Raw genomic sequence first — 26,411 nt, forward strand, 5'->3', positions numbered from 1 at the left:
TGAGGCTTACTTTTTGGGGGCATTTTAAATTATAAATTTTTTAACCCCTCCAACATGTGGGTGAGGCCAATAATTAGGAGGCTTGTCAAATTGACAGTTTTAGTCCAAAGCTCTAAGTAAACCCAAGGTTCTAATTTCATGGAAATGATATTAAAAGACATTATTTAAAAAAATATTTATAATTAAAGATAGGTACCACAGTGTTCATGTATAAATTTTCTGGTACCTTGAAATTTTGTTGGATACTGATATTTTGATATCCAAATTTTAAATTTAATTTAAAATAGTTAAATATAACATTAAACAATTAGATCAGAGGTGTGAGTATTCCATCCAACAAAACTATAGTGTTCACCGTACAATAATTTATTTAGGAAAAATTACACTCATATTCTTTAATGTCTTTAAAAATATCACTGACACCTTCTAGTTTAAAAATATACATTAATCTTTCTTAAATTCTCATCTAGTAAATAAATATCTCTCCTCTTGGTTAACACTGTTTATTTTTTCGTCTATTTATTTTTTCTAATAAATTGATTTTTAATATATGGCTAACAAACTACAAGTAATTTTACTTTGGTTTTTCATTTATTAGAAAAGCTAGCATAGCGTCAAATTCAAATATGGTTGATTTTAAGACAATTACATGTTGATTACAAGCTTGATTCCCTCATTTTAGTGACCTCTTGGAAGCATGCTTATTCACCGGAGCAACATCAACCAAATAGCCATTTTAGAATAGCAGTGAGTATAATTGGGAAGGTAATCTGGATGCAATGATTCTTTTAGCAGGAGATTGATATTGCATGGTAGTACTGTCATATGACCATCAAGGTGCATTTTTGGGGTCCAAAACATGGTGCTGTGAATGTTCTGAGGCCTGAGGGTATAAAGTTTGTAAGCTATAATTATTGTTATTTGTTAGAGGCCTGGCGCGATTCAATCACAGGAAGCAAGATGTTGATGGTATAGAATATATTGAAATAATATATTTCCCAGTGTATAAACTAGAAAGATCTCCAATATGAATCATCTTGCATTGTCGTGTCTAGTACCTTTCTAATATGACTCAATCTTATATGTTAAACCACCTGGTGTAGGGGATGTGACGACGACAAGGAGTAAGGTCAAAGACGAGTGAAGGCGAACAAGAGTGATGAAGTTTATTATAATTTCCCCATTCTTTTATCGTACCATCTTGAACTTATATTGCTGACGTGTAGTGTTCGTTGGTCAAAAAAGAGAGGCTCCTCAAATATATCGAGTTTCACTGCAGTTATAGAATGTGTACACTCACACAGTTAGAGATCTGTTATCGTCTAATTAACACCGGACCAGCTAGAGTTCAAAGCTTTTTGAAAAATTAAATTAAAATATACCTAATAAAAAATTATATATATCAAATTCCTCTTCATAGTGGTTAGGCGCTGAATCAATCTTTGGTGTCTTGACCTGATTGGCAAGCACTAGCTGACCTGGCGCCATCCCAACTCACAAGACACAGTATTCAGTCAGAGATGAATGAATGAATGAACGATGGTTCTGTTTTGACACACCCTTGGCATGGCGCTACCATTTCCCTATCACACCACACATCGTTTACTTATCAAATTCTTTCATCTTCATAATTACTAGCATTGCACTCAAATTGGAACCACATAAATATCATAACTATTTGGAAACACTGTGATAATAAAGGAAAGAGGACAAATATTTCTCTCAATATATATGGCAGCATCCCCTTTGATTTACGCTCGCTGTAATTACTCCCCACGAATTGCTAATCGCTCCTCTTCTCAGCCTTCATCTTCATCCTCCCCCTGCTGTTCTTCATCATCCACCCCTAACTCCATTTTTACTTCCCTTTCTGGTAATTCCCTCTTTTTTTTTAATGAGTTTTAGGTTATTCCTTGGTTCTACAGCCTCGAGCTTTTATTTTTGTTTAACTTATTCTTAAATTGGCTAAATTTGTGGGATATTGAAATTATAGAACTTCTGTTTTAATTTGATCGTGGTTTCGTACATTTTTAATGTCTAAAGCCATGATGAGTGTGTGATGTACTCGTGTTTTTTACCAATTGAAAGGTTTTAAATTGCAGTCTGCATCGCAATCCTTGATGTTACAGAGAATTGTGGTTAAATATAGCCTGAATTGTGGTTGTAGTCTTGTAGAGATGTAATAAGCTTTGAAATTGTGGTTGAGATTGTCTTTGTAGAACTTGAAACCACGATCAATTGTTTAATCTTGTTGGTCTGGTCTTAATTTGCATGTCAGAATACCCAGTTTTAGTTCGGTAGGTAGGTACTTTGCGGATTTACTTTTAAGATGAAGAGCTTGTTTGTTGGACTCAAAATCCGATATCAACACCTATATACATACCATTTTCGAGTTTTATATTGTCTTTTCTGAGTTTTATCTCTCCTCGTTCCAAACCTACACACATCCAAGTTGTATTTTATAGTGTTGGATACCGTGTCCAACTTTTGTGTTTCTAAACAACACACCTCAAAATCAAATGAGACACTGTTTTTCATATTTTTGAATTGGTTATCACTTGTTAGCTTATAAGCTGTTTACTGTATTGGCGTTACTGCATTAGTGTCATAACTGCTTAGGATTTTGGAAGTTATGGTCAGCGGTCACTCATCTTGAAACTAGAGTAAGGTGAGGAAAAGGGAGAGAGAATGTATCATACTTATAATGACTGACCTTATATTCATGAACAAATATATTGAGATAGAAAATTGCCTCCCTTTTCTCTTTATTGATAGTAGAATATTTGTTCATTTAGGCTTGCATTCTCTTCCCCCTTGCTTTGTTGTTCAAATTTTTCTTTTGATTAATATTAATGCTGGAGATGAACTTCTGCAGGTGCTAACAGAGAACAGCGTCAGGAGAGCCTTAGAGCTCAAGCTATGAGTACTACCACTCAGGGAAAGTCTCCTGTTAAAACCATTGTGAATCTGAAGAATGATCCTGATCATCTTCTTGTCCTTGTCCATGGTATCTGGTCTAGGTAATGTTGTCTGAATTACTATATTTTTATGTTCATATTTGAGTTAAAGGATAGTATGAGCTGACAGTTGAAAGAAAAATAAATATGCTTAATGTTTCTATGATTATACACAATATTGAAAGTTTCTCTGAGTAAGTGAGAGTAAATGATGACTTTCATTCTCCAGAAACATTTTTTATTGTTCAATGATTTATAGAAAATCATACTAGCAGGTGTTGTTGGTTGGGGGTCTTAAAAATCATTTCCTTACTACTAACTACACTGCGTATGTTTAATTATCTAAAACCTGAGTTCTTTTAATGTTTAATTCAGAGTATATAGATTTTCCATGCCCTAGCCTTAACACAATCAAAACATATTTCCCTAGAAAAGCAAGGCAATGGGCGTGACACATTTTCTTGGCTTAATACTTACTGGAAACTTAGTTAGTTGAGGATCCAGATGTCTAACACTAAAATCTGGATAAATAGGTTTTGTCAGAACTCAAAAGCAATGCACAGTATCTGTAGTAAATGGATGCTAGAAAAGTTCTTTAGTCATTCATTATTTACTGTTTGTACAGCAAGGGGTGTCTAGCAATTGTTCACTTTTTTTCTGCTAATTTTTGCTCTCGAATTATGCCTCACATAATTGACTAATATTTTAACTGACACAGCCCAAGTGACTGGAGTTATACGGAGGCTGAGTTAAAAACGCACCTTGGAAAAAGCTTTTTAATATATGGTAACTACATCTTTTTTTACTTATGGCTTCATGCCGTATGTTTTGTTTCAACCACATTTCTTTTCTTGATTTCTTTAAATGCGATTTTTATTTTGAAATGTGCTTGATTAAGTTCTGTAGTGTGCAAATACCTAAAACTCTTTGAAGGTAATGGAAAATGCTTGTTTTGTGTATTCTGCACCAAAACATATTCAAACCTTAACAGGAGAACATTTTTTTAAATCTTTGGATGATTGCTTTACTGCGTTAAACTGACTGAGATGCCTTAGCCAACTCAAAGCTGATCATACTATCTCCCTAGTGCTAAACCCTGTCTGTTTGCTGTGTAATGCATGAGAAAAATTGCATACTAGTTTAGCCCAAGCTGTAAATGATGAGAAAATTTGTCTGTAGAATTGCTTGTGTATGCGCCAATGTGAAATTAATCTTTAATTGTTTTTTGATAGTCCTGAAAAATTTATTTGATTTCTGCAGCAAGTTCATCAAACGCCTACACTAAGACATTTACTGGGATTGATGAAGCTGGAAAGCGATTAGCTGATGAAGTGAGTCTTGAAGTATTATATGCAAATTCCTGTCTAAAGTTTAGACCTCAAGAGTCAGTTCTGATAGCATGCAGTCTATCTTGACTCTTGAATTAGGATGTATAATATAGTATTTTCATTTATCACAACAGGTCATGCAAGTTGTAAAGAAGACAAAGAGCCTGAAGCGAATTTCCTTTGTTGCCCATTCTCTTGGAGGCCTCTTTGCTAGATATGCAATTTCTGTTCTTTATTCACCTGATACCTATAATAGCGGCCAACTTGGTGATTCAATGAACTGCATGATGGAAAATTCACAGAGAACAGACTTTTCAAGAGGGACGATTGCTGGACTTGAACCAATTAATTTTATTACTCTAGCAACTCCACATCTTGGTGTAAGGGGAAAAAAACAAGTATGTTCAAAACAATCAAATTATGGAGCTTTTGTTTTTTTATACATGTTACTATGTTAGTTATATATGGGCTTATATCTGAAAATGCTACGTAGTATCGTTTCTTTCTTTAGATAATGTATGCTCTATGCTGATTCTTTCAGCAATTATAGTATTCAATGATTGCAGCTTTAACTTACTCAGATTTTGGGCAATCTATGGAAATTTTAACTCTTAGAAGTTCTACAATTTTTTTGTCATTGAGCGTAGTGTAAATGTTGCTCTAATTTTTTTTCTTCCATTCTTTGCTCAAATTCAATCATTTATTTTCATGATTGCCACAACAATCTATATTGTATGCATTGCCTGCTCTCATTTAGATTTTTTACACTGGTCATTGGAGTTTGTACTTTTTTTTTTTTAATGATTTTTTCTGTTTAATACTCATACTTTACAGCTTCCATTTCTATTTGGTGTTTCGATCCTAGAAAAGCTTGTTGCGCCTATAGCTCCACTTTTTATTGGTCGGACTGGTACTCAGCTTTTCCTTACTGATGGTGAACCCAACAAACCATCCCTTCTTTTGAGAATGGCTTCTGACTGTGAAGATGGAAAGTTCATGTGAGTGAAGGAATTTTTCTTTTCTGATTACAAATTCCTTTGTTTCAGTTAAGCAATCATGTGCTTATAACATTTTTCTGTTTTGTAGATCTGCACTTGAAGCATTTAGATGTCGTGTTGTTTATGCTAATGTATCATATGATCGTATCCATTCAAAATATTAGTGACACTTATTGGCTCTCTCTTCCTTAATGTGTGTAATGCCTTTAACTTTATATAGATATGGTTGGGTGGCGCACATCCTCTATAAGGAGGGAAACCGAACTTGGTAAGGTGAATATGATAATTTTTCTTCTTCGATTATCTCCTTTTTATGTTGTAGTGGGTAGGTCTCGAATATTAAAAGTAATATTTATTACGATTAATATTAAATATCTGGATAATAATAAAATTAACATATAATAGGATTATGAAATTTGTACATAGTAGCTGAACTCCATAATGTGGTTAACTCCCGTATTTGACAAAGCTAAGAGAATTAAAAACTCCTGTAACACCTGACTGTAATGCATTAATTTTCAATAATTTCATAAGCACTTTTCTACTCTCTCTTGAACATTGTCAGTCTTAACGTGGTCTTCACATTTTGAATCATTGGAATGGTTATATACTTATGATTGCAGCTAATATCGCAAATAATATCCATACCTTATGCTTCAAATGTCCCATCATAATTATAAATTAAAAGTAGATATGTCGTTCAATGCAGAACCACAACATGTTGGCTTAAAATAGAGGCCTGTATTTAAAAACGAACATTGTGGAGGAAATTATTAAATGCCAGAAGGGAAAACACCTGAACTATAGAAGTTGAGAATTCAAATATTTATATGTAGAGTACCTAACATTTTGTATTTTTTGCCGACAGCCTCCACGCCAATCGTTGGATGGATACAAGCATGTTGTTGATGTGAAATACTGCCCCCCGGTTCCTTCCGATGGACCTCAATTTCCTCCGGAAGCTGTGAAAGCAAAGGAGACTGCACAGCTTACCCAGAATAATGTAGAATTTCATGAAATTATGGAAGGTGATTACCATAATCAAAACTAACAGAAGATACTCTATTTTACATTTTGACACAATAGTCTAATTGCTAAAATTAACAGAAGATAAATTAATTTACATTTTGAGACACTGCAGTCTTATTGCTAAAACCACTTGATTGCTTTAAACAGAGGAGATGATACGGGGATTACAGCGATTGGGATGGAAAAAAGTTGATGTCAACTTTCACTCAGCAGCCTGGCCTCTCTTTGCTCACAGCAACATCCATGTAATGCATCCTCTGAATCTTCTTTTCATGTTGACATCACTGATATAGTTTATAACATGAGTACTCCTTGGATTTCAGGTGAAAAAGAAGTGGCTTCACAATGCTGGTGTAGGAGTAGTCGCTCATGTTGTTGACAACTTAAAACAGGAGGAAACGTCATCAATTTTACCAACATCATAAAAAATGTTGACTGCATCATTTGTATGTACATATTTGAAATTAAAAAAACAGAATAGAAGTGATTCTTATAACTAAATAAATTAAAATAAACATCAAAAACCTCTTCTAGAGTCAAACAGACTAGATTAGACAAGAAGCACTACAGACATTTGGAAAAGGGGGAATCCTTATTTAGCTTCTGCATGATTGGTACACCCTATAAGCTTTAATTTTTTGACATATGGACATGGTTAACAGATTGATCTAGATTTTGCTATTTGTTGAGCAGAGCTCTAGCTCAGTAACAATTATGCCTATTGCCTGTTTAATGAAGAAAAGGGATTTGAGAAAAGCAACACAAGTTTGTACGGTATACCTTTATTATGTCTGTTAAAATTAATCATAGAGAAGATAAAATGCCAAATGCAGTTGCTTCGTTGGTGTGTCAAATACTACATTTTAACGAATGCCATCCCTCCAACTCGATGTTTGCTTGTTGTAACCTTTGAAACATGTGTGTTATGGGAGGAGTTTAAATGGGTTTTATTTGTTTTCCCCCATTCTTACTTTTTGATTTGATTAATTTTATATATCTGAATGTCACTATAAATGTGAAAAAACCATATCATTTTTGGGTCAATTGATTTATGACTACTATCAAGTGTGATACAGAACCAACTTGACCTGAATGACAAGTTATACAATTTTACTGTGAATAAACAATAGTTTATTCAATTAAAATTAATATCAAACTTTGCTCACAATATATAATAAGGCAAACGTGATTGAGCAATATCATGATATTAAGATTTTGCAAGCCAATTCAAACCTATATAGCATAAATATGGTAAAGGCATTGTGTCACAAAGAGGATTTAATAGTGAAAGGTGTTTTGTGACGGTGATAATGGATAGTTTTGGTGGCGATGATAATAGTGATGAGTGTAAAATAGTGATGAACATGGTGATATGGTAGATGTGTCGGGTGTGGACAATGAGGGTATCAGGTCGCAGCAGGAGTGTTGGGGATGACACGGTGGTGGAGAGTGTGGAGCACTGATAGAGATAACGGGAGTGATAGAAGTGGTGGAAACGACCGGAGAGTCTCAAAAAAAAGTAGTGAGGGGCATACAAACGAGAGTGGCAATGGAGGGTGCAGAGCTACAACATTGAATGAGTGTTACACAACAATTGCTGTATATAGGATGCTAGACTATGGTGTTATCATGTGCCTCGTTGTGGTAATGGAGGTGCCTTATTTTGGAGATGGAATATGCATTGAGCAAAGACGGCGATGCTAAAAAGTGTTAGGCAGTATCATTGAAGGGTGATATATGGCTTTGTATAAAATGGACCAATAAAAATACTGCTCCTTCGTAGATCATAATTAGTTATCTTTTGACTTTAATATGTAAGGATAGATAAAGATTAATCTTATATGAAATTACTATGTACGACAATGAGTAGGGTTTGGATAGAATACTATAGTATCTGTCTCCATAGACGTAGTTTAAAAAAATACTTTGTGCCCGTGTCTCCATAGACGTAGTTTAAAAACTACTTTGTGCCCGTATATCTTATATATCAACTTTAATACCCGTATTCTTATTCACTTGGTATATCCAAATATCTTAAATTCGTATTATAAACCAAAATATTTTCTAACTCAGATATTTTAAATGAACATTCATCACAATACACGTTCAAATATCTATAATAATATTTTATGAAGTTGCAAGTCATATGACAATATTATTTGAGATCTGTAAAAAAAATGATAAAAAGTTGCAATTATAATTATAATTATAATGTCACAATTAATAAGGTATAACTCTTAGTTATAAAATCACAATTATTTACTTATTCATCATAATCAAATTTTAAAAAAGTTTGTAAACGTTTATCTTTCGATTATAAATATTGTAGGAGTCCAATGATATTAATAGATGTTAAAACATAAAAGAAAATAATTAATTAATTTAAACACTAGTATAATAAATAAATAAATAAATAATCTATATAAGTGCGAGGACGGAGTGGGTGGGTATTATGGTACCCGCACTCCCGCTTAATTTTGCGGGTAATTGCATGTCCTCGTGCCCATATTTATTATACTGATTTTTACCCTAATTATTATAGTTTTTTTTTGTTCGTGTACTTATTGAATCTGAGTCTAATTATCATTTTTAGAAATTATACTTTCGCTCTTGAAAATAATTTATTAATTTAATATTAAACTTTTTAGTCATCAATTATAATATTTATTACGGTTTTAGTTGTAACATAAAATAATGATACTTTAATGATTATTTTTAACATAAAAAATGGGGATTTATGAACCCAATTGGAAAGTTGAAGAAAGAAAAATACCATTTATAGGATAAAGAATTACTAGTTTTAAGTCAAAAATCATTAATTTTGAACAAATTATGGATTGAGACTAAAATTGTATAGATAATTGAAAAATAAAAAAGTTCGACTTTAATAAATATATATCGAATAAGATGTTACTTAATAAATGTAATTGTTAGTATATTTATTAGGTTAAATGAAGGACAAAACCATTTAAAAAGAATATGATTTAAACTTAACCAACTTTGATTTTATAAATTCATAATTTTTTTAAAGTTTATTATAACCCCAAAACATGTATTTTATATTAAGAAATCTTATGAAAAAATATTTAATGAAATACACTTAAATTTTTCTTTAATTTAACCGTTAATTATATATACAAGTTTTTTTAAAAAATGATTCGTAATTTCAAAACATTTTCATTTCTAAATTCAAACAGAATTTTTGAGGTTTATATTCCAGAAAATGAAGGTAAAGCACTAAGAGCATTTTTGAAATTGAATTTCGAAATACATCCAAATCATCAATCAAGGAAAAAGTGTAAAAACAAGATACGTTCCTTTTTTGAATTCAATTTCGACCCAAATGCTAATCATTTCCAACCGCGCGTCTATAAAGACGAAACCCTCACTCTCACTCACTCGCGCTTCATCCAACTCTCTAGAAACACAATCAAAACCGTTTCGCCAAATTCAAACCTCTTCGATCGGCAATGGCTTCCTCCAATCAAAACTTCGTCTACATCGCAAAGCTCGCTGAACAAGCCGAACGCTACGAAGGTTAGGTTTCATTTCTTGCATTCTTCTTTTCCTTTCGATTTTCCTTTTTGCTTATTTCTTATTATTGTTTCGTTTAGAAATGGTTGATGCGATGAAGAAAGTTGCTAAGCTTGATGTTGAATTGACGGTTGAAGAGCGAAACCTTCTGGCAGTTGCTTACAAGAATGTAGTTGGAGCACGTAGGGCGTCTTGGAGGATTATTTCCTCCATTGAACAAAGGGAAGAAGCGAAAGGGAACGATGCAAATGTGAATCGGATTAAGGAGTATAGGAAAAAGGTTGAATCAGAGTTGTCTGATTTCTGCGCTGATATCATGACTGTGATTGATGATCATCTCATTCCCCATTCTTCTGGTGAATCTCATGTATTTTACTACAAAATGTGAGCCATATGGATTTTGATTCGTTTTGTTTTTTGTTTTTTTCGCTTTGAGTTTTGAATGTCATTGTTTTACTTTCATTGCATTGTAGGAAAGGTGACTACTACCGTTATCTGGCTGAGTTTAAGAGTGGTGATGAGAGGAAAGAGGTTGCTGATCAGTCCTTGAAAGCATATCAGGTATGCTACCTCGGATTCCTTATGCTTATTCATGCTTGGATTGGATTACTTTACATTTATATTCTTTTTGAATTAAATATATCCAATATATGAATATAAAGAATTCTGCAGGACTTGCCATATCATATAGACTAAAACTTCTAAAAGGTTGATGTATGTAATGAGGAATGTTTGATTAAAATAACTTGTGCTTCAATCTTACTATGTTTCTTACGTACATAATTTGTGAGCAGCAGTCATTATAACCCCTCTGTCTCATTATTGGTGTCATTTTAAAATGCCCACTTTTTAACAAAATGAATAGTTATGTCGATTTCTATATAGTAAAATAATGTGTGAAGACTGAAATATCTATATTAATTAGAGTGGTTGAAAGTAGTAGTAGTGAAAAAGCTAGGTGGACTGTTTAATTATTGAGAGTATTATTGAAAAAAAATTAGATATTCTAAAGTGAAAATTATTTGAGATGGAGAAATATTCCAAACATGACATTTATAATGATACTGAGGGAGTAATATACATTTTAAAGCGGTCAGTCTAATGGTTCGTAACAGTAGTAAGACTATACTTATTAAGGATTGAAAGGTGAAGGGAGATGCTACGCAGTAGTACTTAGTCTTCAGGCATGACATTTATTTGCTATGTTCTATATTTTTCTCAAGACTGATATGTGATTAGTTTTGGTGGTTTGACCTCATTTACATGAAAACACCACCATTGAACCAGAGGGAAGTGCCAATTTATCTATTAAGCTTCAAGAGTATTTTTGCATCTGTTCATGTCAGTCTTGTTGTCTCTTAATAATTATTCATGAAAATTATTGCAGAAAGCTTCAGCTGCTGCCGAGGCTGAGTTACCTCCCACACATCCCGTCAGTCTGGGTTTGGCTTTGAACTTCTCTGTCTTCTATTATGAAATCTTGAACTCTCCTGAAAGGTATGTCTAATATTACCTTCTTACTTGAAGTATGTTACTTCAGTTTTTATGTGTTCATGCTATGTCAGTCTCTTAAACAAATTTAACATGTTACTCTCTTGTATTTCAGGGCATGTCACCTTGCCAAACAGGCATTTGATGGAGCAATCTCTGAATTGGATTCTCTTGGTGAGGAGTCTTACAAAGACAGCACACTGATCATGCAGCTTCTGAAGGACAACCTCACCTTGTGGACTTCTGACATTCCTGAGGAAGGAGGTAAGATTAGTCTTTTCCTATAACTTTGCTAGTTTGAACCGCACAGGAAGTGAAATATGTATGAAATGTTTTTTTAGATTGATAGCACTTGATAATTTATCTAGTCGGATAGGAGTATGTGTTGAATGTTGATAACATGCTTGTTTCTGAATGTTCTCTCTGTTCATGTGATGTTGTTAATAGTATAAGTTGTCCCTTGATAGGGATTCAAACTCATTTTTGCATCAGAACAAGATCCAATGAAAGAAACAATGATCAGGCTTAGAGAACCAGATGTTATTTTGTTCCATGCAACATCAACATAATTCCTCTCCAAATATTTAATAAAAAATCCATTTAAATTTTCATAACTTTACTATCCTGAAGAAAAACCAGGGCCTGGCTGTTTTTGTTGAAAAAGTGTCTAAATAACCTGCTTGCTGTAAATGATGAATTTTTCGTGTTGAAATAACAAAGCTAAGTAAGAAATTTGATTTCAATTGTCTAATTACTTCATTTTTATAATTGGAATCATCTAAATAAATCTATGGGAACCAAGTACCAACTCATAGGTTTATGATCCTCAATTCCTCATTGCTTCACTGAATCATATGGTGTTGTTGATCATAGTGATAGTTATTTAACTCTAACAAGATATTATGATTGAGGTACTGATTTTTGAATCTAACAAGTGGGGTTTATGTATATCAGATATGTGATCGGAATTTGATTGTAATATTAGGGATGATTCATGAACTTCGGCATTGGGTCTTAGTGGTATTATTGTTTGTCTTTAGCGTTTCCTTTTAAATTAGAATTATTTTATAATTTTTTGTTTATCAGTAAATTACATACTTAGGCCTTTTATTAAGTGATTTTCTATTTTGTTTTTTTGTTAAACCTACTTTATTTATCTTAGGCCTTTTATTAAGTGATTTTCTTTGGTTCCCTATCTTCTTCCAGCCTAGTTCTGCTCAAATTTTGTATTTGAGGCTAATACTCGTGCAATTAATTTATACAACTGTGTAACAGTTACTCCTCTGCTAAGGGTGTTTTTTTAATCACTCCATTCTTATTTCATAGTTCACAAAAAATCTCCTTTAGAGAAATATATGTTAAGAGCATTGTTATGAAAAAAGAAGCAATCTTTTGTCTTAAAGATAAAAGTCTATGAGCATCCTATACATATCAATAGTAATATAGCAAAAGGTCAAAGTGGTATGGTGTATAACGGTGTACTGTCTAATGGTCTATGCCTCAATTTTGCAATTTATTTTCATTTCAAACTTGCCTCACCTCTTCCTATGCATTTTTTATTTTCCTCTGAACTCTAATCTTTTTACTATTGGGTCTTTAACCTTCCTTCTATTTGTTATATTGTCCTGGTTCCTGAAGATCCTCTTTTTTTAACAGCTGATGAACAAAAGGTGGAGTCTGCCCGTGCTCCTGCGGGAAATAATGCAGAGGTATGTAATTGACCCACCTTCTAGATTGTCTTCTGGTTATACTTGTACCATAACAAAGTTATTTTTGCAGTAAAGTGATGCAGATTTTTCTAGGCGTTTGTGATGTGAATATGAAAGACTAGTCTCTATGCAGCTTCTGTTGGTTTTCTTTTTCCATGTTTTCTAGGTGTAGGAAGTTTGTAGCTCACCATTAGGATGTTTTAATTGAAGAGTAAGGCAGTCTCTAGGAGAATTATAAATCCTGGGGCTTTCCTCTTTATTTGACAATAGAATGCAACACCGTCAATGTTGCTTTAGGTTCCGTTTTAGCTACTTGAAACAAATCCATGGTTGGCTGTAACTAAATTGGTGCTTTTATTTTACATGTACTTTTAAAAAAGATAGTCTTAGATTATTTCATCGCTTTACAAGGAAATGATGTTTATTTTAAACTATTGTATGAGCAAAAAAATAACAATGATTCTCTTACACCCACCTCTATGGACACGTGAGAGTGATACAGGTATAAGGAGAAAGAAACGATGAATAAAAACGAAAGCGAAGTTAATAGGTGATGGCGTGAGAATAGTGTCACAAAATTATGACTGCCTTTAATGAATTTCCTTTGAATTTTCTCTTACACATTTCTTCCATGAATTTCCTTTGATGTCGAGACAACATGTTTGCCTTAGATTATGAGTCCTCTCTTTTCAAACGGAGGTTCGGCCGAAGAAAACCATTTTCTTCAAATAAAATATAAAATTGGTTTTAAAACTGTTATGAAACAGGCTCTTCGCTTTTAGAAAGAAAAAAAAAAGTTGTCATAAAAGCTTTTAGAAAAAATAGTTTTGATTTTGAACATGCTTTTACCTTTAACATAGTAACTATAAAAATATACAATATGAATTCAATATTTTTATTCAAGTTCAGGCTATTATGTATCTCAGCTGTTAGATATATACTATTATAATTAGATATGCTCAGACTATTTAGATTCGGATTATAATGTTTTAGGTAACTCTTCTCCTTTGAGCTTTCAGAACTAGCAACCGTGTCCTTGCCACTTTCAGAGATAGAGATAATCTTATTCATATCCATTGTTTTGCCATCATTGATAGCGATGCACACTATGGTTTTTTGTTTGGTCAACCTCGCTGTGGTTATTTTATACTTGTTTTGCACAAATCCAAATCGAACCTGTAAACACTTTCAAGTTTAAAAGGAAAAATTGTTAAAAAATAAAACGAAGGAAAATTGTCACTTTTTACTATAAGTTACCAAATATTCTGTTAAATGAAGTTTCATTTGGATCAAAATAATGGATTCTGTCAAATATGGTTTTTAGTATAATGGAAAATCCTTTTGTAAGAATCAACATATCGAAAATAATAGCGAGTTTTCTTTTTATGGGGATAATAAATAATTTTTAAAGTATATGAAATTCTTCTTACGACTCTATAGACTAATAGGAAGAAAAAAATTATGTATAAAAAATATGACAAACTTTATATACTTTAGAGACTAAGGCAAGGCTTGATTCCAAAAATGATTTCTTGTTTTTATATACTTTAATGACTAAGTTGAAAAAATAGCGATCCTAAGTGAACTAAAATTGAGGGTTGATTTTAAAAATAATTTACGTGTAAACATTATAAGTTACTTGTAAATAAACCTTGATAGACGTTTCGATGAAATTTTGACCACTTGCTACATTGTCGAACATAGTTTAGAATAGACAATTAAATTGATGAATATAGTTCATGGAATAATAAAAATGCAAGAGGAATAAATTGTAACTATAATTAGGAATGTTTTATGTCACATGCTGACTCAATCAAATTCTTAGGCAACGAATGGTCAGTGTTGATTTTTTCCCTATTTAGCTGGTCTTGATGATTAATTATACATCCCACATTTGTGGTTTTTATTGTCTAAGATTGCAATCTCAAACTAGAGAGAAAAAAACGGGTCAAAACAACAATTTCCACCATCCAAAATTAAAGGGAGAAATTAGAACCTCATAGAAGAAATAGACAAAGTAAAACTAATTTGATCCATGATTATTAGTATAAAACACATTCCCCTTCTTCATTGCAAACAGTCGAACCTTCTTAGAAACAAATTAAATTACATAAAGAATATCAAGAACGCATTAGTGACAATATGGCAAAGTCTACAATCATCCTTATCTCAACCCTTTGCTTCTTATCCTTCTTTGGTTCGGTTTATTGCAATGACCGATTCTTTGTTGAGGGCGTCGTTTACTGTGACACATGCCGCACACAGTTCATTACCAAGTTGACTGAGTTCATGGAAGGTGCAACCGTACGTATGGAGTGCAAAGAAGACAATGGAACAGTGACATTCAGCAAAGAGGCAGTGACAGATGCATCAGGAACATACAGAGTGGAAGTAGATGGAGACCATGAAGATGAAGTGTGTGAAATAACACTTGCAAAGAGTCCAAGGAAAGATTGTTCAGAGGTTGACTCAGATTCTCACTTGGAACAAGCAGCTAGGATCAGCATCACAAACAACAATGGAATTGTGTCCCCTCTTCGTACCGCTAACCCTCTTGGTTTCCTTAAGAAAGAACGTCTTCCTGGTTGTGCTGATGTTCTCAAGGACCTCGGAATTAATGAAGATGGTTCCCTCATTTGAACTATTTCTAATTTTATTTAATAATACTAAGGTGGGCTTTTTCCTTAGCCCCCATTCATTAGGACTCTTATGTCAACAATTATTAATAATGTAAGCTTTTATGTATTTACCTTTCAGAGGAGTTTTCCTATACTGAAGACCCTCAAAGGATATTCCTCTCATTTTTATTTCAGATAATGCCAATGGTTTTTTTTTTTATGTATCTTCTACTTTATTTTTAATTCATTTTGGATTTTTAAGAGTAAAGGAAATTTACACTTCCTAATATTAGAGAATTCAAACGCATAAACAAAAAATTACCTTCTATACCAAATAATTATCAAGCATTATAAACGATGTATATTTTTTTTTATTTTTTTACAACCATTATAAACGATGTATATTTCTAAAAAAAATATATGATTTATTTATTTATTTTAATATTATACATTACTTAATTATTATTATTTTTACTTTTCCTATGTTAATGTGTCCAAATTATTGATACAAGAATTATTCCTTCAACATTGTGGTTTGAAGCTTATTTAGTATTTGGCGTCTTCTGTTTCATTGATGTGACAAATGAAAAATAAAAGGATGATTATTTGAAATCATATGTTGAGTGTGAATCTAAAACATTACATTACATTTCAAACAGCTTATCATATATCAATTAATTAATCATATAATTAACTTATGTCCTTGTTTGACAAAATAATTTGATTTTCAGAAACAAACGCGAGAAAAAAAATTGTTTTAAAAGCGACGGCTCTAATTTTATAAATACATACAGCTAATCAAACAAATATATTATTTGAAAACTTTATCAAGTTTTCCATTGTATCCCCGATAGAACAATATTTCTTCCTTACGTTGTAATTCATACTCATGTCATATCTTACTAAGTATAGAGAACTTTGAGAAGAGATTATCATAGAGTAATAGAGAGAAATTTCTTACTTTATTCGATAGAATTGGTTTCATTAAGAGAAATGTTATTTAAACATAATTTTAAACACAAATACAAACACAACTACTGTATACGTATACGCTATACACATTTATACATATTTATATTATCTCTCTTCATGAATATACCTATGTTACTCTCTCTTCATTGATTAACAATAAAATCAAATTAAACACTACAATCTCTCTCTTCTCTCTTTCTTTTCTCTCTTTTCTTGTAGTCTTTTTCCTCTTTCATTCTCTCTTTTCTCTCTCTCTTCGTTTTAGATGAATCAACTAATTTTTGTGTTGACCTAGATTTTTTTTTCACTTGTATTTTTTTACACATTGCTCTCCAAATCTACACTTCTTAGATTTTTATTTTATTATTTAAAATAGATTTTTATTTTATTTTAGTTCTTCCGATATTTTCTTAACCGTTTACTTTTGTTGTTTTTGGCTCATACACAGTTTTCTGGTTTTTTTTTTTTGTTTCATTTTCTAGTTAATAGTGTAAACATTATTGGTTAATAAAGTATAATAAGTGGTTAATGGATTATTTTCGTCTAAAAGTTAGGGTTGTGAATTGTTAGTCCATATTAAGTTTAGTCCATGTTTCTTAAAGCCATTAACCAAATTTATATTGTTTGATTAGAATGACCAAACTTTCTGTTCAAATTCATTAACCAAGTTGTGTAAGGAATTAACCATATTATTTTAAGTCATTAACCAAATTTATATTTTGTTTGATTAGAATGTCAAAGTTACTTCATAAAAAATTTGATTAAAATAAGTAAATAAAAGGAAAAAGGAGGAATTATGAAAGAAAAGAAAGATGAATCTGTGAAGTTTATTTTTATAGAGGAAGAAAAAAAGAAGTAAAAAAAAAATAGATAAAAAATGGGAAAATAAAAAGATGGAGAAATTAAATAAAGAGAGAGATTGTGTAGAAAATATAAAAGAGGGGAATTAAATGAAGAGAGACTATGTGGGAACCACATGTATTTGTGTTTGTATTTGTGTTTAAAATTGTGTTCAAATATCATTGCTCTTTCTTTAACATGTGAAAAGGAGATGTATATAATTAATATACTTTTAATATAAAAATTACTATAAAAATATAAAAGAAGATTTGCTGAATTTATTTAAACTCTCTAGAATCTTCAATAAATCTTTTGAGTTCCTCTAATTTATGGTGATTTATTTCTATTTCAAGGAAAATTCAACCGCTGATTTAAGTTGGGGAAATATCATTTCCTCTCAATAATTTTTCTCAAACCCCCTCCTCTCATAATCTTCCAAATAGAATTTTAAATTTTGAGTTGAGTCTATCTCAACATTTGCAAAATTAATTTGTAATTTAATAATAACTATCTATTATTTATAAACACATGTTCAAGTTACATCTTATTCTTATTTAACGTTAAACTCTTAACAAATACGTTTAGATTAATCATCAAGAGAGTAATAAAATTAAATTAGATACGTAGAACTCTCAACGTCAAGAGCCTAATTAATATAGACCATCACAAAATGGATTTATAAATTGAAACTATTTCTTTAATATTGATTTGATTCGTTTATCAATAAAAAGATTTGGTATGATTCATTTGCCGGCCTTTACCTTGTTCAATGTCAAGAGAAAGGGAAATAATGAAATAAACTCAAATGTTCGTGAATAAACAATCATATATATATCACAGCTAATATGTAATGATTCGGTTCAATCATTTATCTTCAATCCATTCCGTTAATAGCTGTATTAAGCTGAATCGTGACGTCTCCACATATAAGGTTGAACATTATTATGTATATAGATTAATTTCCCGCGGAATTTTTGTTCGTTGTTCACATCTTAGTACATAGGATATATATGCTTTGGTCCCTCGGTTGTTGAAACCTTCTCAAATGATGTATAATAATTCCAAATTTTGTGCTTTCGTGGATGATATATTAATAAGCGGTTTATTGACCTTTATGTTAAGCTGCACAAACAAACAATTCTTTCAACACATTTTAGAGTTGGTCCGTGCATTAAAATAAAATAAAAAAGGAGATTGACCGGGTAAAACTAAAACTTAGAAACCAAGTGATTCAATTTAAATAGTTAGTGAGATTCAATTAAGAAAAAATTATTTAGAAGTATTTGAATTTAAATTCCAACTTAAATAATTTTTTATTATATTTTATTTATCTTTCAATAAAAAAATCATATAATTAAAAAAATAAATAAAACTCGGAAATATATTTATATATATAATCAATAGTTTGTGGTTGAGCAAGCAAGCAATATAGCTCAGATCCTCTATAGAACACCAGAGATAGATTAAGTTCCGGATATTCCTTAAAATTTCCAATCACGTTCCATGAAGTCTACTTTTAGTAAAGTAAATTAAGCTGGGGTATTATATACTGTAATTAATAACTGAAGAAGATCTTAAGTTTGTTAAAAGGTCCAAGTTAAATTCTTGACGTGACTATTATCGATCACTAATGAACAAATTATAAGTATATGTTGAAATATGTATATATTAGTTAGCTCATATAAACCACTTTTAATCGCTTCTCTCATTTTTAATACAATTCCATTTATTGTTCTACATTTTTCTCTTATCTATGGCGCCTAACTTCCATCTAAAATGATAATTTAAAATGAGAAATTATAGATTTTTCACTATAATATTGAATCATATATATAAAAAAAATCTAATACAATATGAAGTTTATCTATCGGGTAGACAAAGTTCCATTTTAAAATAAAGCTAAACTCTTGATTATTTTTTTTAAACTTCATTGAAGTTTGTCCTAGCTCATGTTAGTTTTCATTATTCAGACCTGAAATGAATTTATGGTATTGACATTATTTGCAATTAAAAAAATAAATATTGAAATTTGTTAGCATTATTAATTACAAATTAATGGAGAATATGGATTTGCTATAAATTAAATAAATACAGTTTACAATTTTTATTATATGAATCCATTTGAATTTGAGATGACTATATTGTTCCATATTGGCCAAATCTAAATCTAAATTGAGAGAGGATAGATAATATATACGTTTCTTCTATGTCCATAGTTCATGATATATATTCTAAAAAGAACAAGTGGTCAATCACAATAAAGCTAACGAGTAACCACCTGAGGTCGTCCTCCTCCGCTTGCCGGATAAAACTTGCCGGAAATTACTCTCCGCCGTGTCGACTTGCCACTTATCCAAAACCAACCCAAACTTATCATGGCCATCACCCGAATTAGTTTCATAAAGTGCACCGTCGGTGGGCTTGGGCTTCCGACGTCCGGCCCCAATCGGCACGTTACGGAGGGCCCCACCAGACGTCCAGTATCTCTGACAAGTCTTGCAAAAATGTCTTGGTTGATTAACGTTGTAGTTGTTGAAGTAACAGAATTTAGTTTCCATGCTCTTGCATCTTGGACACGGTATGATCTCCTCTGGCTTCTTCTCCACCGTTAGATCTTCGCTTCCTTTTTCACCCTCTTTTAATTCTTCATCATGCAATTTTATTATTGCTCCAAATAGCTTAATCCCTTGGTTCTCTTCACCCATTTTTTCATATAAAGAGAGAGAGAGATGTGTTATTATTATTCGGTTATTCTTAATTGAGAAGGTTTTCGTTTTGGTTGGCTTTGAGGAGGAAATATTAAAGAAGCGCTTTTTATATATAAGCATAGGGAAATAATAAAGCGAAAAGTGCTTATTAGTTAGCACAATCATAAACCACGTGCTACGCGACAAAAAAACTAAACGTATGTGAAGAATAAAGTGCCTTGTCAAAGAAAATATGGAAAGGAGTTAGAAGAGTGGAAAGCAGTTGAGGGTAGTGTACAGTACAAAACTTTTAAGAAAGGGTCTCAAATTTCTTCAAAATTTTAAAATATAAATTTTATTTTCAAAATAATATAATTTAAACTTTTTAAAGAGTTGAAAATACACATTTTCAATATATTATAATTGAAATTTCTATATTTAACTTTTTTTAATAAGTAACTGTTTGCCTAAAAGAAAATTTAAAACTTTTGGTGAATTTTGTTCTTTTTTGTGTATTGTTAGATTTTGAGGTAGTCTAAGTCGAATAAATATTATATAGTCAAATTTATAATATTTAACTATCTATAAAGAAAAGTTATGTGTATGTCTAAGAATTATTTATTTAATTTTATCACTATATAATAATTGATTCGTTTATTTAAGATTTTAAAAAAGTGATTTTAATTTTATATTTTAAAAAATTATTCTTGTAAAAATTAATTTAAAAATAATAGAAGTTTTTTATTTTATTTGTTACCAATTAAAAAAAAAGTAATTTTAACATTCATTAATGTAAATATTCATTATTAAATATTTTAAGATAACTAATCTAAATTAATTTGTTATTTAAAAATTTATTTTTAAATTTAAAAAAATAATATTATAATAAAAATAAAATACTATAAAATTATTTTTATAAAAATTATAAACAAACAAATCTAATATGTCGTTTAGACTAGTTTTAGTCGCTATCATCATGCGGTACTCAAATGTCTACCATGTGGGCCTAATCCAGATAGATCGCTTCCAAAAGTGTCAAAAGTTAGTCGAAAGGGAATGCATGTACTTTTGCCTGATGTATATGTGTAAAAGAATGAATCAATTTAATTATTCCGGTGAAATTCTACTTCTACTTCTATTTTCAAACTAGTTAATGCTTCCAATACGATTATTTTTAGTTAAAATAATCTATAACAAACTCAAAAAAATACTTATCTATTTGTTTGAGGCGTCCGTGATTGTATTAGTTTGATGAAGTTGATAGTATGTATTTGTTACAATTTAGTATACATTGCATTTTGTTATATGTTAATATTTGAAATTTCAACCATCATCGACATTATTTTTTAAAATTAGATGTTAATAATTATCTGTATTTTTATTGTGGAAGTATGTCTTAAATCAGTAACAACTTGGAGTTAGTTAGTTATAACTGAATTTAGTTAAGACAATGTTAATTATAGTTAGTTATATTTAGTTAAAAAGTTTGACTTTAAATGCTATAGTTATAAATGCATTGTGTATGTTGTAATGTGTTGTTGAAAGTGGTAATTGTTAATGGAGAGAGATGGACATATGCATTCTAGATTTATAGAAATTCAGAGAAGAAAGATCAAGGGAGAGACGAAAGATTGAGTGAAAATGCTAGTATTGTGGGTTCATAAACAATGATACTAGGAAAACAATCTTGAGAAGACTTTAATTTTGTAAAGTTCAATTAACAATAGCTTGCTTGCCTGTAATGTATGTCTCATCAATTGAGACTGAATACGTAAATCTGGATGTTATTCTTCTATTATATTTCTCTAATTTTCGTTTACTTTTATTTTGAAAACTTGTTTTCAAAACTGCAGAAAGGAGAACGTTAAACAGTCTCTGTTTATGGTTTTCAAAACATTCTATATTTTCAGCAGAAAATCAAGAACGTTCTCCATTTTCATTTTCTCTGCAAATTGTTTGTTTTTCTATTTTGTTGGTTAATTCTTGTTGCAGATCCCAATATTGTTTTAACAATTGGTGCCGTCTGTGTGAAGGGAGCAATAATGGTTGGATCCACAAAATCTGACATTGAAAAATTCAATGGATCAAATGATTTTGGTCTATGAAAAATAAAAATGCATGTGGTTTTGGTACATCAAGACTTGATAAACGCATTAAAGGGTGAATCAGCTCTTCCAACAACAATGACTACACGAGGAAAGGAAGAACTAATTAAAAAGCAAATAGCATTATCATCTTGTGTCTTGGAGACAAATCTTTGAGGGAAGTTGCAAGGGAACCAACAACAACAGCTTTATGGCTTAAACTTGAATCTCTCAACATGACTAAATCAGTTTCAAATTGGCTCTTCTTGAAACAACAATTATTCTCTTTTAAAATGGATAAAGAGAAATCTGTCATAGTCCAACTAGTTGATTTTAACAAGATCCTTGATGATTTAGAGAATTTAGAGGTCAAGCTAGATGATGAAAACAAAGCTCTGATCTTGCTTAGAACCCTTTCAAGTTCATATGAACATTTCAAGGATGCTATTATGTTTGGAAGAGAACAAACAATTACTCTTGAAGAAATGCATGTCTCTATCCGGACAAATGAAAACTATAAAAGACTTGAGATTAAGAATGTTAATCATGTTGAAAGTCTGAATGTGACTAGATGAAGAACTGATAAGAAAAGATCAAATAGAAATAAGCAAAGGTCCAATTCAAAATTAAAATCCCCCTGAAAGAAATGAATCAAGAAACTCTCAAGATTCAGAAAAAATGTTGCACTTGTTGATGTTGGTTATGAATCTGTAGAGACATTGATGATTTCGAATTCTAAAGGTGAAAATAACTATGTAGTAGATTCAGGTTGTACTTTTCACATGTGTCCAAGAAATGATTATTTTGAATTAATAGATCTTCGTGATGGTGGAGTCGTTCTGTTTGGCAATAACAAATCATGTAAAGTCCAAGGCAAGAGAACAATCAGATTCATAATGTTCAATGGCAAGGAGGTACTGGTGAATTATGTAAGGTACATACCTGAATTAAAAAAAAATTAATTCCTGTTGGCATGTTTGACATACTAGGATATTCAACATACATAAAGAATGATATTATGACTATTGTTAATAAAGATGATATCATTGTTAAAGACATTAAAAAAATGACTTGTATATTTTAGAAGGTTCTACTATAATTGCACAAGCTTCAGTTGTTAGCTCTAATTTGCATTCATCTACTAGAATATGACATATGAGATTAGGACATATAAGTGAAAAAGGCTTAATTGAGTTATCAAAACATAATTTGTTTAACGATGACAAAATTGAAATTTTGGAATTTTGTGATCATTGTATTCTAGGAAAGGCTAAGAGGGACAGTTTTGGTGTTGGCCAACACAACACCTATAGACCTTTTGAATATGCTCATTCTGATTTGTGGGGTCTTTCAATGACAAAAACTCATGTTGGATGTTCTTACTTCTTAACCATAATTAATGATTATTCTAAAAAAGTATGGATCTATGTCATTAAAAATAAAAGTGACACTTTTATGAAATTTAAAGAATGGCATATGCAAATTGGAACTCAAAAGGAAACTAAGCTGGAATGTTTAAGAACTGACAATGGCCTAGAGTATCTTTCAGAGCAGTTTAATAAGTATTGCAGGGACTTAGGTATTTAAAGACATAGAACAATTGTAGGCATTCCTCAACAAAATGGCATTGCTGAAAGGATGAACATAACAATCTTTGAAAGGGTTAGATGTATGATCTTGAGTGCATGGCTGCTTAAAACATTTTGGGGAGAAGCTGCAGTTACAACAGTGTATCTGATTAATAGATGTCATTCATCAGCTATTGGATTTAAGACACCAATTGAGATGTGGAATGACAAACCAGCTAACTACTCAAATATGAAGGTATTTGGTTCCTTAGCATTTGCTCACACAAGACAAGATAAATTGGATCCTAGAGCAATCAAATGTGTTTTCATTGGATATCCTAAAGGAATAAAAGGTTAGAAGTAGTGGAGAATTGACCAATGTGTGCCCAAGTGCATCATTTCAAGAGATGTAGTGTTTGATGAAACAAGAATGTTCATGATTGACAAAAAACATTATCCGTTACAGTTTTGCAGAAACGGAGAGCATTATCTGTTTCAGTTCTGTAGAAACGAAGAACATTGCAGAAACGCAGAACGTTCTCCATTTAACAGTACTTCAAACAGCAATGATGAGAGTGTTCAGATTGAGGTGGAACCACCTGACATGGATGAATTAGATTTATTTATATAACTTAAAATTCTAAAAGAAATAATACAAGTAGAAAATGATACACTAATTGAGATACATAATTATAATTATATAAGAAGATTAGATTATTTTTCAAATTGATAGATTGCTTATGCAGACGAGTTGATGTATTGAATTCTACTCTTTTAACTTGGTTTGCTTCGTTAAATTTGTTGAAAAAATAGAATAGTAACGGAGTGAGACACGTTGCTCTATTCAAACAAATTAAAAAATTGTTTTCTTTTTTAAATTCTTTGGAACAAATTAATTCATTTATTTTTCTGTAACTGTTAGCATAATTCTTTGATAGCGCAATAAAGATAGTTACATAGAGTATTATTGTTTCTGTAATAATCGTTGGATCACGTTAAATTTTAGTGAACTAGTTATTTCATTTGTTTTAATTAATCAACTCGTCTAAAAATCAATAATTTATTTTTTTTAATGCGGGTCGATCCATCATTTCGCCAATGAGTAAAAGTTTCAATCCACTAACCTAATTTATTTTCCCGCTTTAAATGGACTAATTACGGGTTCCAAAATAATATTAACTTAATTATGAATGTTTTTTCATATGATAGTTAGATTTTTAAACAACAAATCACTGCCAAGGGAGCATCCGGGACATAATTTTGAAAATGCTCGATATTATATCTAGAGTTTAATTCAAGTCGCCATATGGAAAATATTATCTTAAAATTGAAGTTGGTGCAAGATAAAAAATGTTTTTCACTAATAAAATATTTGTTCCCACTAACACTAAATAAATAAATAAAACTCACAATATATTATGTAATGTGGACTCTTAACACCCTTAAGAAATTATTAATGGTTCCAATACAAATTTAATTTAATTTTAATTGGTTGGAAACTATGCATCTTATTTATATTTTCCTATTACTATCACATAGTACCCCAAAAAAATGTACCGCCTTTGTTTTTCCAAATCGGTAATTTCCTTCAAATAATTAAAGATTAAGGAGAGACATAAAGTATTCACAAAAGTCTAAAAGGTAATGTACTAGTGAAGTTTTAAAGAAATGGATGTACGCTAGAAATTTTGTTAGCTAAGAAAGCTGCTCATAATTAAAATTAAGAAACAGAATGACTTTTTGTTTAGATAAGTACTACAATATCTAGAAGTATTGTATGCTATTTGGATATCTGTTTGTTTGATTCTCTTATTTTCACTGTATTCAAATGTTTGTCATAACTAACTGATACTCTCTGATTGCAAGTAAAAGTGAAAATAGGATAAATGTAAATTTACTTAGTTTAAATTTTAAATTAAATATATAAACTTTTATTACCTAACTTTCTCTTATATATATTAGTACTTTACTATCATCTAGATTTCCTATACACACGCTGGTGGTTTGATCCTAAAGCCTAGAGTTGCATGTTAGTTTTATTATTACGGGAAAAATATCCCCCTTTCTGACATCATGATCTGAAATGCTCAATCTGATATCACCTTAGCTTTTATTGCTTAAAAGAAAAAGAGGTAGATATTAGATACTCAGAGGCATATATGAGTTTATATTCTTTTACCTATAATATCCTTAAAAAAAAATATACTCTATTTGAAAATTTATATATTAAAATGTCTTATTATTTTAGGTTTTTAAGAAGTTGTATACTAACATGTAAAACAAAAACAAAAAAATTGGAATAATAGTTACTTGCATAATAGAGATGTAACTTTCTATACACATATTTATTTATTATTTTTTTTTTTGTATTAATTGATATAATAAAAAAATTAAATACAAAATATCATAAAAATTAAATAAAGTTGTCACTAATATTAAGATAATATTTTAACAATTATCTCTTATTTGGCCGTCTATTAACTTGTTAACTATTTAATATTTTAATGAATATTACAAATAAAATAGTGACTCTCTTCTATTTTGTAGTCTATCTTTAAATTAACTCTTTCTTATTTTACATTTAATCTTATTTATC

General features: G+C 30.8%; 4 protein-coding genes across 4 annotated transcripts; 3 read left to right on the plus strand and 1 right to left on the minus strand.

Moving 5' to 3' along the window:
* Positions 1–1,593: 1,593 nt before the first annotated feature.
* Positions 1,594–6,993, plus strand: LOC101500881 (uncharacterized). The gene is made up of 11 exons (XM_004485832.4): positions 1,594–1,873; positions 2,876–3,020; positions 3,676–3,743; positions 4,218–4,288; positions 4,420–4,683; positions 5,120–5,283; positions 5,372–5,427; positions 5,504–5,556; positions 6,152–6,311; positions 6,460–6,557; positions 6,636–6,993. The coding sequence occupies exons 1-11, from the start codon at positions 1,732–1,734 to the stop codon at positions 6,735–6,737; spliced, it is 1,323 nt and encodes a 440-aa protein (XP_004485889.2). The 5' UTR covers positions 1,594–1,731; the 3' UTR covers positions 6,738–6,993.
* A 2,652-nt stretch (positions 6,994–9,645) lies between these two features.
* LOC101501305 (14-3-3-like protein C) lies at positions 9,646–13,480 on the plus strand. Its single transcript, XM_004485834.4, has 7 exons — positions 9,646–9,849; positions 9,927–10,230; positions 10,320–10,407; positions 11,234–11,343; positions 11,453–11,601; positions 12,994–13,046; positions 13,117–13,480. Exons 1-7 carry the CDS (start codon positions 9,783–9,785, stop codon positions 13,117–13,119), a joined length of 774 nt encoding a protein of 257 aa, XP_004485891.1. The 5' UTR covers positions 9,646–9,782; the 3' UTR covers positions 13,120–13,480.
* A 1,574-nt stretch (positions 13,481–15,054) lies between these two features.
* Positions 15,055–15,884, plus strand: LOC101501838 (olee1-like protein). Its single transcript, XM_004485835.4, has one exon. The coding sequence runs from the start codon at positions 15,189–15,191 to the stop codon at positions 15,684–15,686; it is 498 nt and encodes a 165-aa protein (XP_004485892.1). The 5' UTR covers positions 15,055–15,188; the 3' UTR covers positions 15,687–15,884.
* A 3,644-nt stretch (positions 15,885–19,528) lies between these two features.
* LOC101502161 (cyclic dof factor 4) lies at positions 19,529–20,303 on the minus strand. Its single transcript, XM_004485836.4, has one exon. The coding sequence runs from the start codon at positions 20,179–20,181 to the stop codon at positions 19,729–19,731; it is 453 nt and encodes a 150-aa protein (XP_004485893.1). The 5' UTR covers positions 20,182–20,303; the 3' UTR covers positions 19,529–19,728.
* Positions 20,304–26,411: the final 6,108 nt, after the last annotated feature.

The sequence above is a fragment of the Cicer arietinum genome, chromosome 1, assembly GCF_000331145.2.
Source record: "Cicer arietinum cultivar CDC Frontier isolate Library 1 chromosome 1, Cicar.CDCFrontier_v2.0, whole genome shotgun sequence".
NCBI classification, from domain to species: domain Eukaryota; kingdom Viridiplantae; phylum Streptophyta; class Magnoliopsida; order Fabales; family Fabaceae; genus Cicer; species Cicer arietinum.